Source organism: Epinephelus fuscoguttatus, linkage group LG17 (genome assembly GCF_011397635.1).
Source record: "Epinephelus fuscoguttatus linkage group LG17, E.fuscoguttatus.final_Chr_v1".
Taxonomy (NCBI): domain Eukaryota; kingdom Metazoa; phylum Chordata; class Actinopteri; order Perciformes; family Serranidae; genus Epinephelus; species Epinephelus fuscoguttatus.
In genome coordinates, this window is record NC_064768.1 from 28,766,717 (window position 1) to 28,784,104 (window position 17,388).

General features: G+C 41.1%; 1 protein-coding gene across 1 annotated transcript in view; it reads left to right on the forward strand.

The window, feature by feature from the left end:
- calcr (calcitonin receptor) overlaps window positions 1-17,388 on the forward strand; it is a 79,129-nt gene that overhangs the window by 54,036 nt on the left and 7,705 nt on the right. Inside the window, exons 16-21 of the mRNA XM_049602228.1 lie at window positions 3,140-3,266; window positions 9,011-9,164; window positions 9,979-10,039; window positions 10,218-10,284; window positions 10,429-10,647; window positions 11,274-11,315. Of these exons, the coding sequence (XP_049458185.1) occupies window positions 3,140-3,266; window positions 9,011-9,164; window positions 9,979-10,039; window positions 10,218-10,284; window positions 10,429-10,647; window positions 11,274-11,315 (670 nt within the window). The remainder of the gene's footprint in view (window positions 1-3,139; window positions 3,267-9,010; window positions 9,165-9,978; window positions 10,040-10,217; window positions 10,285-10,428; window positions 10,648-11,273; window positions 11,316-17,388) is intronic.

The window sequence follows — 17,388 nt, forward strand, 5'->3', positions numbered from 1 at the left end:
CTCCTCCAACCATTTCATTACTCATCATGGGCAGTAGCTTGGTCTTGGTCTTATTTGCAGTCAGTGATATCTCCATTCTGTCCGCAGCAGAGTGAATTTTGCAGCTTTTTAACACCAGAGCCACACAAAAGATTTTACAGTGTAAATAAGTGGTCGTGTCACATTTAAATACAATCAGAAAGACTGACTGTTTATTCACTGCTCTGGGGAAAGTCACATTATCTAAGTGTTTTGAAAAACTCTCTTGGTGTAAACATTGGCACAGTGTTAAATTAAAACTTAAGGCACTAATCAGAAAATTATTACTATCTTAGCTGCTGTCACAAATGAAGGCAAACCATCGAGCTGAAAATACTTCTGCTGCTTCACAGAGTGTAATTTACACACAACCGTCACTAATTTCATGCCAACTTGGCTTCTTTGTGCTGCACATTTATTCCACGGATATTTAGGATTCAAAAGTGGAGAGCTGTGACGTCCATTGAATGCGTAGGCACTGTGCTCTTATTAGAAGCATGTGCACCTGAGCGCACTGCTCATTAAGGCTGTTCATCCCCATGAACTGCTTAATCCCAGAGGGAAGAGGTGCACAATTAAAGGAGATGCTGCTGCTGAAATTCAACTAGATAAGAGTTTAGAATAATGAAGTGGATAAAGGGAAGATAGGTATAATATTCGGTGTGAAATTTAGAAGTGAAGAAGCGTGAGAAAAAGTTGGCAGTGTGCACATTGTTTGAACTTTATAGTTTTTTTTTTTTAGGAAGGGATGAACTTGATCGGCATTACACAATAAGGTTCTGCAAACCTTGGATGTGTCTCACTTGTACGTTATTATGTATGGGGATATGTTGAATCCTTACATTTTAACAACACTGTAGTTAAAAGTGTCGTTAAATTCAGGCACAAATACCACCTGGTCATGGTTAAATAAGATTATATTTTGGCTAAAATACCTGGTTTTGGGGGCTGGAAATGGAAAAATGGAAATCCCCGCCAACTGGTCGCTATAAAAGACTCAGGTTTGGTGCCAAAAATGACGATGGAAACTTAACAATGACTCGCTAAAACACAAATGGAGTGAGCTAGTTCAGGGAGTCAGCTCAGGTTGCGCTGATTCATACACACACACACGTCATACCTCACTCTCCAAATGTCATTTACAAAACACACCCTTCCAATTTCGAGGTCTGTTTAAGCTGCAAGAATTTCCCAGCTCTCCCTGTGCCTTGTCAGTGCCGCTGCTGCCCTGCATCTGTATTGCTGCCTGCTCTTTCAGCCCCACCTCCACCCCAGCATCCACCTGCAGGCTAGGGGGGGGGAATGTTTAATCATCATTCGCCAATATGTAAACATATCTGCGCAGAGTGATGAGGCTGGAGTCTAGAGGCCAAACTATAACCATGTTCCGCTGTTGAAATAAACATCTCAAATGAGTTGTCTGAGTGGATCAGTTTTGTTGGTCTTGTACAGTGATTTGCAGCTTGGCAGGCGTCTTGTCATCCACCTCCTGATGACAAAATTAGCTCATGTACTATGTCATTTTAGAATGGTTGATATGTTACGTATGAAACATGTGAATGTATTTGGGTTTGCAGAAACATACACTGCCGACGTTTTCCTCTGGCGACTGTGCTGTTTTATAAACCTGAATACAGAGCCCAGGGGAGAGAATCAACTTCAGGTTCTTAAACAATATTTGAAAAAGTGTCTTTGTTGGCGCTGTTGTTCATGAATGTTGTAAAAGTCAACGTGCTCAAGGGTTTTGACCTCCTTAATGCAGCTGTTATCCAGAGCAGATTTTGCACGAGACCCTCAGTTTGCTGCAAAGTTTTATACACACTCGTAAATCTAGCTGCTGTGTTCAGGGCGGGCGTATTATTGCAAAACCCCATGACCCACTGAGAGTCACACTGAGCTACACAGAAACTCAGTGGGACATTCACAATCCATCAAGATCAAAGTTCCAACAAATTAAGATCTTAATAAAGTAATAATGTCATTGGCTTAGAGATTTTTTTGTTTTCTTTGTAACCATGATTTGCCCCATTTATAGCCAAAACAGTTTAACTATTGGAGGCTCATTGTTGTATTATAAGATCCAGATGTGAAGCTTACAGTGGTATGCGATGGCGTACAGCTGCACTACTCTGTTATTTACAACTCTACATCAACACTGTCAGGATTCCCAGATAAAAATACTCCAGCTTGCCGTGGAAAAACAGATGTGGTTGAAAGGCCGACCCTGAAAACGTTAGGGCAGTCCAAGCGACGCTGCCATGAGGACTCAGCCTGTGTTTTGACATCCCCTTTTAGATAAAACCCCTGGTATATAAGCATTCAGCAGCTCCTGCATTTTCTTTTATGTCTGGCGCTGAAGTGAGGCTGTTTTTCCTGTCGGAGATAACCACGGCCTCTGAATAAGACAGTGAAAATGTGCCATTGTGTCCCAGCTTGAGGAAATGTAGCGCTATTCCTGTTTTTCATGTATCTCTGGGGGGTTTTTTATGACTCAACAGAGATAAAATTGGCCATGAGCAATAAAAGGATATAACTTATTAAATTGTCGAGGACACATTTATAGGAGGCTATATTCTGCAAAATATATTTGGTACAAGGTTTCATTCAGCTTCATACACGCTGCAGTGAGCTGCGGCACATTTGATGGCTGCCCTGGAATTAAAACATCATTTAACCATTAACAACAATAATATGCTACTGCATATGAATGACTTGTTACAATTTTGATAATAGTTATTTTCACTTTGCCTGTCAAGCATTTCATTATGTTATTAATTCTGGAGTGGCCCGCCAAAGTAATGAGGACCACCCTCAGGATCTATTTTGCATTATTTAACAGTACTTCTAGCCTGAACAATACAGAGCATTTAGAGGGAATGCAGCTCATTGATCCCATTGATTTTTTTAGCAACCACAAAGGAATTGTGAGATGAAAGCTCCCAATAATTTGATATTTTACAAACTTTTAGTCTGCCATTCACTTTAATCCTGTTCACTTCGTCACTTGTGGCAAGTTTTTTTGTCTTTTTTAAGGTTGTGTTTTTGTGTGTCTTAAGAGATTTTTCATTATCACATCATGTCCTGGTATGTCAAGTCAATCATGGCATCTCTCTTCACACAGGAGTTTGAGCTGCCAAAGGATCACCCTGCACAAGAACCTCTTCTGCTCCTATGTGCTCAATTCAGCGCTCACTATCATCTACCTCATAGCAGTGGTCAATGATACCGAAGTGGTGGACAGAAACCCGGTGAGCTCTGTCAAATATTTACCACCAGGACTTCCACATATGTGACTGCTCCCACTGACATACATGAGCATCAACTGTGGGAATGGAAACATCTCTCTTTTTTTAAAGTTTACATTACAGGGCTCAATGCTCAATTCTTTCCCAGACCGATATTTGGGCTTGGACTGTTTACATTCATGTTTGAAGTGACCCATATCTGACATCAGTGTGAACAGATCTCTGCCTTGAAAAGGCTCACATGCAACAAATAATGTCACACACATGCGCGTTGGAGCAAAAACAAAAAACTGCAAGCTTTATTTGCTGGATGATCACCATAGCAGGAAGGTCCAATGAGTCATTCTGCAAAATAATTAGCCGTGTGCTCTTATCTGAGTACGTAGCGTATTTTCGGAGAAATGGTCCTTTACAGCAATGGGTGTTGGTTTTCGGGATAACACGCTGTCATACAAATATCTCTGTCAGCACCTCATGACCATGCTGTCACGGCATGTAGGCAAGCTGTCACCATCAGAAAGCATTTGGCAGTCTGGCTCCATGGCGACTGTGGCAGCCTACTGCAGCAGTGTTATGGCAGAATTCGGTAGTTTTAGCGGACCGCTCCGACACTAGTGAGTGATCTGCGCCTATGCAGTGAAGCATGATGATAAAACCATGGATGAATAAGAACAACAAACACAAATTGCGATATGATCGTTCTCACAGGGATCAAATGGCCACTGATCTGATATGAATCAGATTTAGGACCACAAATGAAAGAGGCTCAGATCTAATTGGAAAAAATCAGATTTCTGTGTCCACACTACACTGAAAGATGACATCTGTGTCTCATGAGAGCAAAGACAATGGGATTTGGGCTGTGTTTGCTTGTAATGTGAACTTAGCCAAGGAGTGTTATGCTGTGTCTCAAATCGCATTCTTCTATACTTACACTTAATATTTTGAGTGCGTAAGTGCCTTCACACTGAGGAAAAATGGTATGGAAAAATGCAGTGCACTATGAGTACCCGCATGGTGCACTCAAAACGGTCAAGAAGTTGAGTGTGGAACTATGGACACTTCTCGCCCTCAGCGGTCGCCATCTTGGCTACGTAGCGGAAGGGGAGGGACCACTTCTCAAACTGGAAATAGCGGCGAGGACTGTGCGACCGTGAACGTTGCCGCATTGTACAACTACATGTGTTTTTTGCACTAAGCACCACTATACTGTTGTCGGGTATAAGCCAGCAGTGTGTTTATTGGGTTAATTTAGCAGTCTGTAATGATTTGGTACCGCGAACAAAAACGCGAATGCTAATGCTAGTTTGCTAACTAGCTAATTTGCAGTCATTTCCAGTAAGTGCACAACGGGGGTGTTTGGTTTGAGACAACACTACCCTGTCGAAATTTGCGCACTACGCCAATAAGTACATAGTGCACATGGTATACTACATGGAAGTGTACTAACAGAAGTAAATGCTAGCACCTTCCTTTAGCATGTTAGCATGCAATTCTAGCACAAAACACAAAGTACAGCTAAGGCTGATGGAAATTTCATTAGTTTTGAAGGTGTTTGGTCATAAACCAAAGTACACCTATTGTACCTGAAAATGGCACTACAGGAGAAGTTACTGAAACACCAAAAGCATTACAATTAATTTCATACATAACTGTCTTTAATTTAATGTATTACAGTCCAATATTTGTCGAGATAATTCTGTCTGGACCCAAGTGGTATCCCTGGAGCCAGATTCTAGCATGGCTAAAAATGCCATTTAGCAGAATCCAGTGCGTGGAGGAGGACTAGTTCCACTTCCTTAAAATGAGATACAAATGCATTCACAATTTATGCTAAACCAGATAAAAATGCAAGGAAGAATTTCAGTGATCTTTTTAAAACGTATTTGTGTATGCAAGGCCAGGCGATGTTCTGCAGCTGCTTTTAAGGAGTTGTTCTAGATTTTAAATATTCAAAAGTTGGTACAACAGACTGGTAGGTACATCCCAATTAGTATTTAATCTCACTGTGCCATATCTTGGCAGTGTTGCACTGTAAACAGACAGTTTTCGCTCTCTTCCACATTCACAGTCTCTTCCACAGTCAAGAGTTTTAGAGCCACGCTGAATGCATTATGTTAGTTCTTTGAAACCTTGAGGCTTGCTTTGGTAGGGATGATAAATCAGTCTCGTAGGAATGCTTCACTATCAGACCTGAACATAAATTTATGTGTTACTTTTCAAGAACCACTCCTTGTTGGAAATAAAAATGATGAAAACCTGTTAACTCAATGCTCGCTGCTTCTTAAAGGTTGTTAATACAGAGCTTTCCCTTCATGTAGACCTCAATACAATGAACACATTCAGGCTCTAAAAGTCCAAGTTATTGAAAACCGTGTCAGAATATTGCCTGAAACTTTATAAGTCAAGATTCTTCATCCTCTTGATGTTAATATACAAAAACTAAACTAAAAAAAGAACTTCAGATGCTCAAAGTAGCGTACAGAAACAACAGGATTGTAGAAGTTGGCGCACAGCCCCCAGCCTGCTTTCGGCTGGAGCATCTCTGGCTCTCAAAGTAGACAGCAGAGGCTTCAGCTGATTCTGCGTCCTGCTGCTGCTCCTTTTTATGCATTTACCAAATCTGTCTGGCTCATCCCAACTCTTTATTCACATCCCCTCTCTGAACGTGTCCAAGAGGCAGCCAGGCGTGACAGCCGTCCTCATCAATGTGAAGAAATATATACATATTTGTGTAATGGCTCGCTTTTAAACCTTTCCTCCTCGCCATTTGTCAAAAAGGTTTGTGTCGCATCAGTTACTTTCCGACATAGGACTGTCAAGTTGTGCTAACTGGCTGCAATATAAAAAACAAAACTGGTCATGGTAGCTCTTTGCTTCTCAAGAGGAAGCAGAAAAAGAAATCACAGGCATCAGTGGTTGAGATTCACGCGTGTCTGTTGGGAAACATTTTGAAATTTACCGCTGCCAAACTTAGACTTATGAGCCTGTTTTCTGTGCTGGTGATTTAGGAAAGGTGGATTTTGTGGTGGAGATTTGCTCTCACAGAGAATACAAGCTCCTTAAATTCTCTCTGGTGTGGTGATACAGAGACTGGTCAGGCCTGCCAGCAGAGTGGGGGAGTGAATCCCCAAAGCTTATGTCAAACCAGGGAGGAGGCTGAAAAACACGAGAAACATCCACATGATGTATGGCTGCCTGATTTCTAAAACAGAACATTGTCGGTAACTTTAGACAAACCTCGGTTAGCTGCAGTGCAAAACAGTTGTGAAGTGGTAAAAAGTGAGTGACCTAACTGTCTCCATGTCTGTTATAGTGGAGATTCCTCAGGTGGAAAGGGAAACACAGGAAAGTGAGGGAGAGACATATGGCTAAAAGTTTAGAGGTGAATGATTGTGTGTGTTTTGAGCTAAGAAGACCCCTGAGAGCAGCAGTTAACAGCAGCGCCAGCATCTTTGAATTATACTGCGGCTGCATGCATGCTCTTTTAACACAGGACTATCACCCTGAAACCTTATGTAAATTGGGGATGGGCATTTTAGGTCATTTCCATATTCGAGTACTCACATTAAATTATTATAGAGTGCTGTAGTACTTGCAAAAGAAAAGAGACAAACGTGAGAATAGGAGTGTAAATTGCTCAACAACAGAAAACAAGTGCAATATGAAATTCATTTATCAAACAACCAGGCTTCAATTAGCCTGTTCAACCATAAATTCAAAGTTAACACAAGAACACTCAGCAAACTTTCTGTTGCTGCCATCACCTAGGTTAGAGTAGAGCAGTGAAGGGCCGTCACTGTACGTGTGTGTGTTGGGGAATTCTATCGCCCAAGTCAAGTACTCCTAATGTAAATGTTTGTTTTCTTTTGTTTTGTTTTGTTTTTTGTATTTATGAAGAACTTTTTTTCAGAATAAAAAGTAAGCTAGTTAATTAGTTGTATTGTTGTAAGAATTTATGCAGGAAGTGATCAAGAACTCATTTGCAAGAGAGAGCTGACAACAAATATTTTAGATTACAAGATAATTTGGTGATACAAAACAATAACTACATGCTGAGACAAATTAACACAGTCCTACATATATTTCTATATCCGCAAGAAAAACATTAAAGGCCCTCAGAAGAACAAGTGTGTCTATCTTTAATTTGTTTTGCAGTTTATTCCAGTGGTGAGGAGCATATCACATGCTCAGTTTAGTTGCCACTGGGAGCTTTTATTTAAATTGTACCCTGTAATTCAGTGTCTTGGTTCTTCACTTCAAACTCAACAAAGGATGTTAATCTCACCAATTTAGAGAGTAAAGTCACAGATTCTTTTAGTTTTTGATTTAAGTGTTCAACGTCACTTTTGCAGGACAATCTGTTGTCTAATCAAAGTATTTTTAATGCTGTACTGAATCGATTAGATTTCCATAGAGAACATGGACCACTGTAGCAACAACAATAGTAAATGCTCATGTGAAATACATACATTTTGTATTTTTTTTTAGAGTTTAGAACAAACTTTAAATGAATTACAATAAGTCTGGTTTTGGGTACAGTTGATGGCATACAAGATGTCATCATCAGCATAAAAAGGACACCACAGTGTTTCGGTTGGAAATGGAACAATATGTATGCATAGAGTAAATGTCATGGAGCCTAATATTGATCTATCGACTGTCTGGGGACTTGATTTAAAACTATCTGCAGTGACAATCAACTGTTTGCAGAATCAACAAAACATGAAAAGAGGATTATTTGATTAAAATGTTGTGAACCATGTTATCAATAGCCAAGGAGAGAGTATTTTTTGCGACACTACAGGTATGATATTGTGCTTTTTGTGTTGTTACCATAAACTGAAGAGAAATATTTTTGTAGCATTTTTTGTAGCATTATTGTAGCAATTTCTTAACTTATGCATAAGTTTATGGATGGATTTCTGATTTGGTTTTACCACTTAGCTTTTATTGGAGCAACATAATCCAAGTTTGGGGGAGCCATCTGAGATGGGTCAAGTCCAAAAACATGTCTTCTTAACAAATCTCCAAAGAAATGAAACAGTGTGTTTCAAAATGTCCAGGAGACCCTCGGAAAAAAAGTGAAATTAACTTATCAGTTTAATTTTTTTTAAAGAGAGAAGTTGGTACTTTTTGAATAGACGTTAATACAGTCTGGCTCATGGAGCCAGTGTGTAGAACGGATTAGAAGAATTACAGTTTATGGTGCATCCATAAGCGTCCCAGTAATTATAGCTTCAGTGGACTGTGAAAGGATAAGACTGACAACATAATATGTCATCAAAGTAATCTATTTTCAAAGAATCACAATGATGATTAAATCGAAAGACCAAAATACATAATAGGACATGTTGCACTGAGCTGGGTGCATGAATAGTGCATAGTAGCTAGGGTATAAGATACTACAGTAATATACACATGCAAAAGCTTTTCCACTGCCTTGTGTAAATGGAGACAAACACAATTTAAAGAGCACCCCATACAAAGCAAAATCCTCACTTCCATCTCAGCTCACCTCCAGAGGGGGTGAATGAATAAACATCCTCTCTGTCTGCAGAGGGTAATACTGGCTAATGATTTTGTGCCATGAGAGCAGAAACATCCTCTTAGATCTCTTTTGTGTCCTGCTGAGATGGTGTCAGGAGTGTTTGAACTGAACCAACTTAATAGGTCTCTTTTTATGCAGTAAGTCCAAAAACAGACAAAACAAATAACAAGTATTCCTGTTTCGGCTCTCTCTGCAGGTCGGCTGTAAAGTGTTGCACTTCTTCCACATGTACATGCTGGGCTGCAATTATTTCTGGATGCTGTGTGAAGGCATCTACCTGCACACGCTCATCGTGGTGGCTGTGTTTGCAGAGGAGCAGCATCTGCACTGGTACTACCTCCTGGGCTGGGGTGAGTCCGTCTGCATCTGTTTAAAACTTGTCTTTTCTATTTATGTGTTGTATTCCATTGTGTGTCTTGGGTTTATTTTTTATGTCTCCGTTGGACTCAGTGGCAGCTTAAGACCTCACTGAAAACAATTCAACAAGACAGAACAATCTATAAGCCACAATTTACTTCAATCCACCTGATCCTTGTACAGTATCTCAGCCTGGACATATGTGACAGCTTTATTGGCGCTCCTGTCGCTAAGTGCTGTTCTGCTTTTCACCTTGTTCAAAACAGGAATAATGGGTGCAGTCTGTCAAACGAGTAGGCGATTGATTAAAATGGATGGTCATCATTTAAAATGGGAGCTTGAGGACTGTGCATGCGGTGTGTGTGTGTGTGTGTGTGTGTGTGTGTGTGTGTGTGTGTGTGTGTGTGTGGAGGCCAGCCAGTTAGTGTGGTAAATTTGCTGCAGAGTCTCAATGGTGTCTGAAAATTGACCATACATGGATTCCTATGTTTATATCCAGATGAAAACTAAAAAGCTAATCTGAGCCCTGCCTCTCGTGGGTTTTATTATTGACATGATGAGACAGGATTGCTATAGGAAATTAAGCATGCGGTGTTGTTTATCAGGTTGGAGCAACGCAAAGTCAATCCACTGTTTCAGCCTTTCCAATAATAGATTCGTTAAGGAACCATTTATTTCATGAGGAAGTCTGAGTCCAGAAAAACAACTGACCAAGCTAACCACACTTGTAGTGTTGCATAAGTGACAAATGAATTTCCCTAAATTCACTCAAGACCTCATATGGCCGCCATCTCTTTCCCGTCCAAGGCTTTCCTCTAGTGCCTGCATCCATCCACGCCGTGGCAAGGAAAAAGTATTTTGACGACAAGTGAGTAATGCTCCAGAAACTTCTGCAAATAAACAGAAAGTGTTTACGTACATGCTCGTCTGTGTGTGGCAAAGAGCGGGAGTGTGCAGATCCATACGCGCGCATGTTTTTGTATGTGTGTGTGCATGTGTATTTTGGGCCGCAGACAGCACTGACTGATAGGTTTTTCCTTCTGTAGCTGTTGGATGAGTGTGGAAACCCATCTGCTCTACGCCGTCCATGGTCCTATAATGGCAGCGCTCCTTGTAAGTCTGCTAATCCACTGTTTCAGCATAATACAGAGAAATACATGGATCTCACAGTGAACATTACGATAATAGGTTTGTTATTCTGGTTCTAGTTTTAGCAAAATGGCTATTGTTTTTTAATATTTGTCTCACTTTCTGCAGGTGAACCTTTTCTTCTTACTCAATATTATAAGAGTGTTGGTGACCAAGTTGAGAGACACACACCGGGCAGAGTCCAACATGTACATGAAGGCAGTGCGAGCCACCCTGATCCTGGTGCCCCTGCTGGGAATACAGTTTGTCATTTTTCCCTGGAGGCCAGAGAACCGCTTAGCTGGGGAGGTCTACGAGTACATCATGCATATACTCATGCACTACCAGGTAGAGCTGACAGCAAGGCACCGCTTTAATCAGAATTTCCATTAAAGTGCCAAGTAGAAGCTCAGCTCAGCGGTGGGGAAAAAAGTGAAAAGGCGCTGCTTCACTGCCCTTGTGGGTTGAAGTATTTTACATATCTGGTAACAATCCAATCAATGATAAAGGGGAGGAAAAAAACAGCATCAGTAACAAAAACGATCCTGAAGCCCACACTTGTCAGTGCCCTCAGGCTGGAGATTTAGACGTTTGCTTCAAAGTTTCCACCCATAAAAGCCTTGTTTCCTGCCTCATTGTTGTTGTGATTGATGTGTGAAGCCGAATTATATTTTAAAGCACCAGTTAGGCACTCCATTAGCTTTATTTAACTACCAGTTGGGCATTTAATTAAACAACAGGCAGGCTTGAAATTCCCAGGTAGGCAGTCAGTTCATTCACTTACCAGACAGGGATTTCATTGCATCACCAGGTCCTCTCTGTGCTGTACTTTTCTTCTCCAAAAGTGCTCTGAGTGTAAAGTTTCTGTCCCACCTCACTGCAAGAAATGACACATTTTGATTTTATTTAATTCCTTTCATTTTGTTAAAAAAAAAAAGAAGCGCTAATTATATTTTCTTGTTTTGCTTTCTAAGGGATTACTGGTGGCAACAATATTCTGCTTCTTCAATGGAGAGGTAAGCACTCTACATATACAGTATTTATGTATATTTGCAATTTGGCTTTCCCACATTGCACTGCTGCTACACACTAGGTGCGGTTACATGATAGCTTCTCATTCGGAATGAAATAAATCTGAATGAAATCATTCGGATTTAAAATCTTTCCGGGTAGTTTACATGGGAAATATTCATTCCGAATCAGGGTTTACACGGGAGATCAGTTTAATCGCCTTTATTTGGGTCTGCGCAAGGTTTGGGGCAGGGAAGGTTTCTGATTGGATAGGGGGCGGAGCAATGTTACGTTTACAAGAAGAAAACACTGTAGTCCTCATTCCGGATAACAAGATGATTGACAACACCATTCTTAGTGCCTTTTTCGGGCTTGTTTTGCTTATATTCTTGAAGCAGCAGTACAACAACAACCTTGTTCTGCTAATGCTTCGTTTGTTGAGGAGGAGAAGGGAGGTAGAAGGTCGAAGAAGGGAGATAGATGACCGTGCTTTGGCGAATGGAAACTGGTGAGTGCTCCATGTCCGACTGCTCTATCTCAACCTGTTGCTATGCACGCTGTATACGTCATCGGCAACGAGCATGCGCAGAAAGAACGGAATGGCTGTAATCGGGTAGGAGGTCTATACAAGACAGAAAAACTCTTCCAGAAAAACTCTTCTGAAAAGGAATATTCCACCCCTGTGCACCCGATTAGATTTTCTTTTGGGCTGAGGTGTTTACAAGGAGCATTTCTATTCGGGTAGGGCTTCCAACCCGAATGCAAAAGGAATACATGGCTCCATGTAAACGCACGTACTGCTGTGTACAGAGAAAAGGAGGAGTTGGACATTACAGGAATTTTGCACTTATCTGAAAGGATTGATACCACTCTCTCTTGTCTGTACGCTAAGTATGAAACTTGAACCAATAGACAATTAGCTTAGCTTTTCATAAGGCTAAAAGCAGGGGGACACAGCTAGCCTGGCTCTGTTTAATGCCCAGTTCAGACCAAAGATTCATGACAAGTTGAAACAAGCAACTACTTGCAGTACGCAGTTTTGCAACGTTCTAAAAACCTGCTAGTTCACACCAATCAGCGTTGCCAGGTGTACGATAATTATCATATTTGTACGATAATTTGGCCCTCTGTATGATGTACGATCAATAATCCCAAAAAAGGCCAAATGTACAATAATTTGATCATTTCATGAATGTGTGGTTGTAATCAGTATGGCAGAGTTTTTGTTGTGAGCCCTGAAGGCATCTGTTCCCATGTGACATGTTTCCAGCCAATTGCACTTTACTTAGCGTGAGATACGGGTGACGTTTGTCTCTGAACAATGAGCACGATTGGCTGAATGGTCAGCTGTACCCACCCCACAAGGCGCTAGGACCCGTCAGGAAGTCGAGCCACAGTGAGATTCAAAACAGAAGAAGAAGAAGAGGAAAAACAGAAGCACGGAAAATGGAAAAAAAAGTAAACCAAAAAAGTAAACACTAGAGTGACTATATTTGCCTATAGTGCATCAGTAGGATTGTTATTTTGGTTATGACGGATGTACGATAATTTCCCTCAAAATACGATAATTTCAAGTCTCTAGTACGAGAATCCTGCATTTCCCACCTGGCAACGCTGACACCAATGCAACTGAATGAGACGCTGTATCATCTCTATGCAACAACTCTCTTTACTTTCCAGCTTTTCAGGCTTATTTTGTCACTGATATAATTTGTAGCTTCTTAAAATATGAATGAGGATAGTGATAGTGATAGTGACGTACTTTACGCTCTAAAACCAGCCGTCGGCAATGTGACGAGCTGAGTTGCTGGTGACATCATCAGCTGGCTTGAGTCGAGCTCAGACCTGCCAGTTCACACCACTGCAACTTTTATCTGCAACATTCTAAAACCGTTTTGTCTCACTGGGAACCATTGGTCTCAGCTGGGCGTAAAGGTAGAGATTTACCAGCACCTCTAAAGCTCACTAATTTCCAAGGCATATCTTGCTTCTTTAATCAATGAACTTTAGCTGGTAGTTGTGCTTTGTTAACTTGGGACAGAGCCAGGCTAGCGAAACACCATAAAGAGCAACATGGAGTTAGCTTGTTATCTGTTGGACAGGTAGGTGCTGATGTGTTCTGACAAATAAAGAATGACCTACTAACACAATGTGTGTGTTCGTAGTGTGTTTCAGAGGCAAACAGTAATATTCCAGAGGACATGCCCATACTTTTAATCACATAGAGGTAGTAGTCCGTTCCAATCGATCAGTCAGGTAACTCATCCTGAGTAGGTTGTTCTATTTGTCAGAACACTGGCATCTAGCTTAGCTCGCCAACTAAAGTATTGGCTTTTCCATTGCAAAAAATGCAATATATAATAGTAGCTTGCAGTGCACGTACAGGCAGTGTAGGGAGGAGTGGCCAAGTTTAAAGTTGTTTATATCCTGCATAGTATACTTTTAAGAATATTGTATCCTGGAAGAGTTGAATTTTTGGAGCCATGTGTGACAAAATAACGCTGTAGTTCTGATAGCGCAATTGCTTTTTTATGAAGGTCAACCTGCACATGTTAGTCTGAGAGCTGCTCAGCCAAGGAGCAATAAAACTGCTCATTGCTTATGACATTAAGTAGAAGACATCAGATTCCATCAGGCAAAACATTTTCATATTCTGTTTTCCAGGTCAGATCTCTGGCATCTTACTCCTGATAGCATATCACAAAGTCACCCAAACACAGACTCAGAGTCGGATTCTGGCACTGAACACTTGAGTAAGATAGTTGTAACTTCACAGAGATGCTATGTCTGTCATTAGTCCAGTTGTAACAGGTTATAAAGCATTGTGCTGCTTGTCTCTTCTGAGACCAGTGTAGTGCTGCGGCAGTAAAAGCCAGTGGGTCATGTCAGGTGAAGAGTGAGACAGTTTATAAATGACTATGTGGTTTCCAGGCCCAGCTGGAAATTGACTCTCCTTTCAAGTCCTCCTGTCAGCCTTTTTATGTCTGTCTGCAGCTGTCTGACTGCGAGCATCCTTGGCTTGGTTCAAACACAAACCAATAAGCAAGATTCCCATCACAGCCCAGATCTGGGGTTAATGGTGTTGCAGAGACCTTTGTGCTCCACAGACTTATTGTGTGACAGAAGCTTTCAGGCTCAAGGTCTCCGCAGAGCAAAGCACCAACAATATGCGTTGTAAGGTTGAATTAGGCATTCTTAGCAGGTCTCCATGGTGGAGAGAATACCACAGACAGATCAGACAGACATCTCTGTGTGTTTAAGCTAATATGCGAGGGTAAAAATAACAAGTGAAATTCTCTGTCTTCCATAAAGACAATGAGATTGTTGGGAGGGTTTTTTTGCGTGATAAGAAAACAGGGCAGAGATGCATAAAGTGACAGAGCAACGGATTTAAATATTCAGCATGGGGTGCCTGGAACAGAGCAATCTACTGTGGGGTTCAGCCTGGAAAATAGGTCAGGTATTAGCTTATACATGAGCAGCCACAAAGCAACAGCGACGTAAACAATGTATGGAGTATAAACAACGTCTTTAGAGCGTGTGTATGAAGGACCGGCCCACTTCCAGGGTCATGCTGGGTCACCTAGCGCACAAACCGTCACAAGGGAACGAGAGGGTTTGTGTGCATATGCATAATGACCAATTCAGCTCCCTTAATCAGGACACGGGTTTCTGGGGCCGGTTTCAATTCTGTTCTTTGATTTCAAGGCCAAACTAAACAGGCCTGCTTTGTTTCTTCAATGGTCCTATTGTGATGTCAGGTCAGTGAGACAAACAGCTTTCATGCTGTATTTGTGACATCAAGCAAGACGTTCTACATGTGGGCTGTAAGCGCGGGCCAAGTTTGGACAGAATTTTTCACCATTTCAAAACATTTAATTGACAAACAAAACAAATAAGACACTAATCCTGAAGCCTCACATTCATTTATCAACAATATACAGCTTTTAGCCAGGGCTGGATTCAGTTCTTAGGACACAATATGCCAGAGGCCCTAACTGAGAAGCCCAAACCACTGCCCTAACACGCACATACACAGAGACACATTCCCCCGGCACATTTTGCCCAGAAACCAACCAGTATTTCTACGCTACAACACTACCCTGTCTCAAGTTTGCTGCATTGTGATAATTTATTTGGATTGTGAGTTGTAAACATCCTCGCCAGCGAAAGTAAAAGTAAAAGCCAACCCTAGATTCACTCTCGTTTGGCGTTTCACCTCGCTACATTTGTGTTTGTCAGCACTGTGCCCTCTTGGATCCTTACTGCTTACAGTCTGGCACCCTGTCGCTACCTTTTTATATAAAGCCCCGACCTCATCTGAGCGCTGCGGGGGTTCATGCATAAACATCGTTAACACGGAAAATAAGACAAAAATAATAAAATACAGGTTGTGCTTTTTTTTTGACACAGGGTCCCTCTATGAGACAGGAACAGGAAGATTTGGTACAAACGCAGGAGTCACAACATGGCATTTACCTTCTAAGTTTTCAAGTGTGCTTTTGTGGTGCATATTACCAAACACAGCTGCAGGATAATGTCATCACTAAAAAGATGCTGCTTATTGCTAAATTCTGTCTAATAACAACAGAACATGTCAAGTTGATTTTAAAGAGGGGAAAGGTGCAATAAATTAGAATATTGTGGCATTTCGTTAGTTACTGAATGCTCAGCGGGTCGCCACGAGGAGTTGCTTTCCTTTTGTTCAGCTGTATTGGCAGTGTAGGTGAACAGAGGGAGGGGGTGTAAAATTTGGAACATTGAGTTCTCTCAGGCATTTGAGCTTCTGGGGGGTGAAAAGTTTGAGTTTGTTGTTGTCGTTCTGAAGTTCATCCCTGTTCTTACAGGGGAATTAAAAAGTAGACTAGTGAAGTTTTTGTCCCACATTTAAGACACGCACTCTGATTTTCTGTTTTAGAAAAATCATGCATCCATTTGAATACTGCTGATAAGAATATTTTTCTTGATACCTTTGAATGGCTGAGGGGAAGGTTGCTCGTCACACTATGAGCAGCTGTTGATGACAGATGAGAATTAATATGTAATTAAATCTTTAACACACAGCTCAGTATAGATTTTGCATCTATCCTCCCTTTTATAACTTGGCAGAAAATAACATGGCCACATGCACAACTTGCCCACATTCCCAGAAATGTGACTTTGGTGTTTGCATAGGCTGAGGTGGCATATGTTAACGCGACTGAAATGTAAGTGATCCACACATGCTGCAGCAATTATGCTTGCATCAGTTAAGATCGCTGTTGAGTGCATTAATATTGTCACAAGATGGTGTTTACATTACTCGCATTGCACTGCTGCCATGTTTTCATTTGCGTGTAAATTGGACAGCCGTGCCTCCTCGAAGTTACGTTAATATGCAGCTAATCTGAAACGGCGAATTATGTTTTCAGTTAACATAATAAGAAACGGTTGCTAATGAACACACCAGGCAGAACGCAAAAATATTGATACTGACTGAATGAGCAAAATGTTCAGTGACAACATATTTCATTTATTTTCTGCCAAAGTAGACAGTCTTGTCATGCAACATCCACTCGCAGTGACTGCAGCAGCATTTTCTCATTATCACCTTTTTAATAAGATCTACTCGACAATTTATTTTTCTTCTGTTTTTATTTCCCCTAAAATAAATGACCTTAATTATATTGACTTGTATCTGTGCGGAGTTTCTCACTAGAGATGCGTTTTCACATTCTTCTGCTAAAGGAGCATGTCTCTGCACTAAAAATCTCAGATTCAAATGTACCCAGGACAAGCTAGATAAGCTACATCACTAATACTAAAGCCAATCATTGTCTAACATGGGAACACATATTGACGGAGAACAGACTTGGACACAACTCTGCCAAAGAAACCTGAAATCTGCCAGCAAACATGGTAGAGGGTGCAGTTTTTGTATGTAAACCGCACCCTGGAGCTTCACTATCAACCAAAAACCCAACTGTAGCAGACATTATTGTATGTTTCACAACTACTAATGCTGTGTCAGCCACTGCCACTCAGCCTACAAGCTAACAAGCAACATAAATAAAAGACACTTATGCTGCGTTCCAGGCA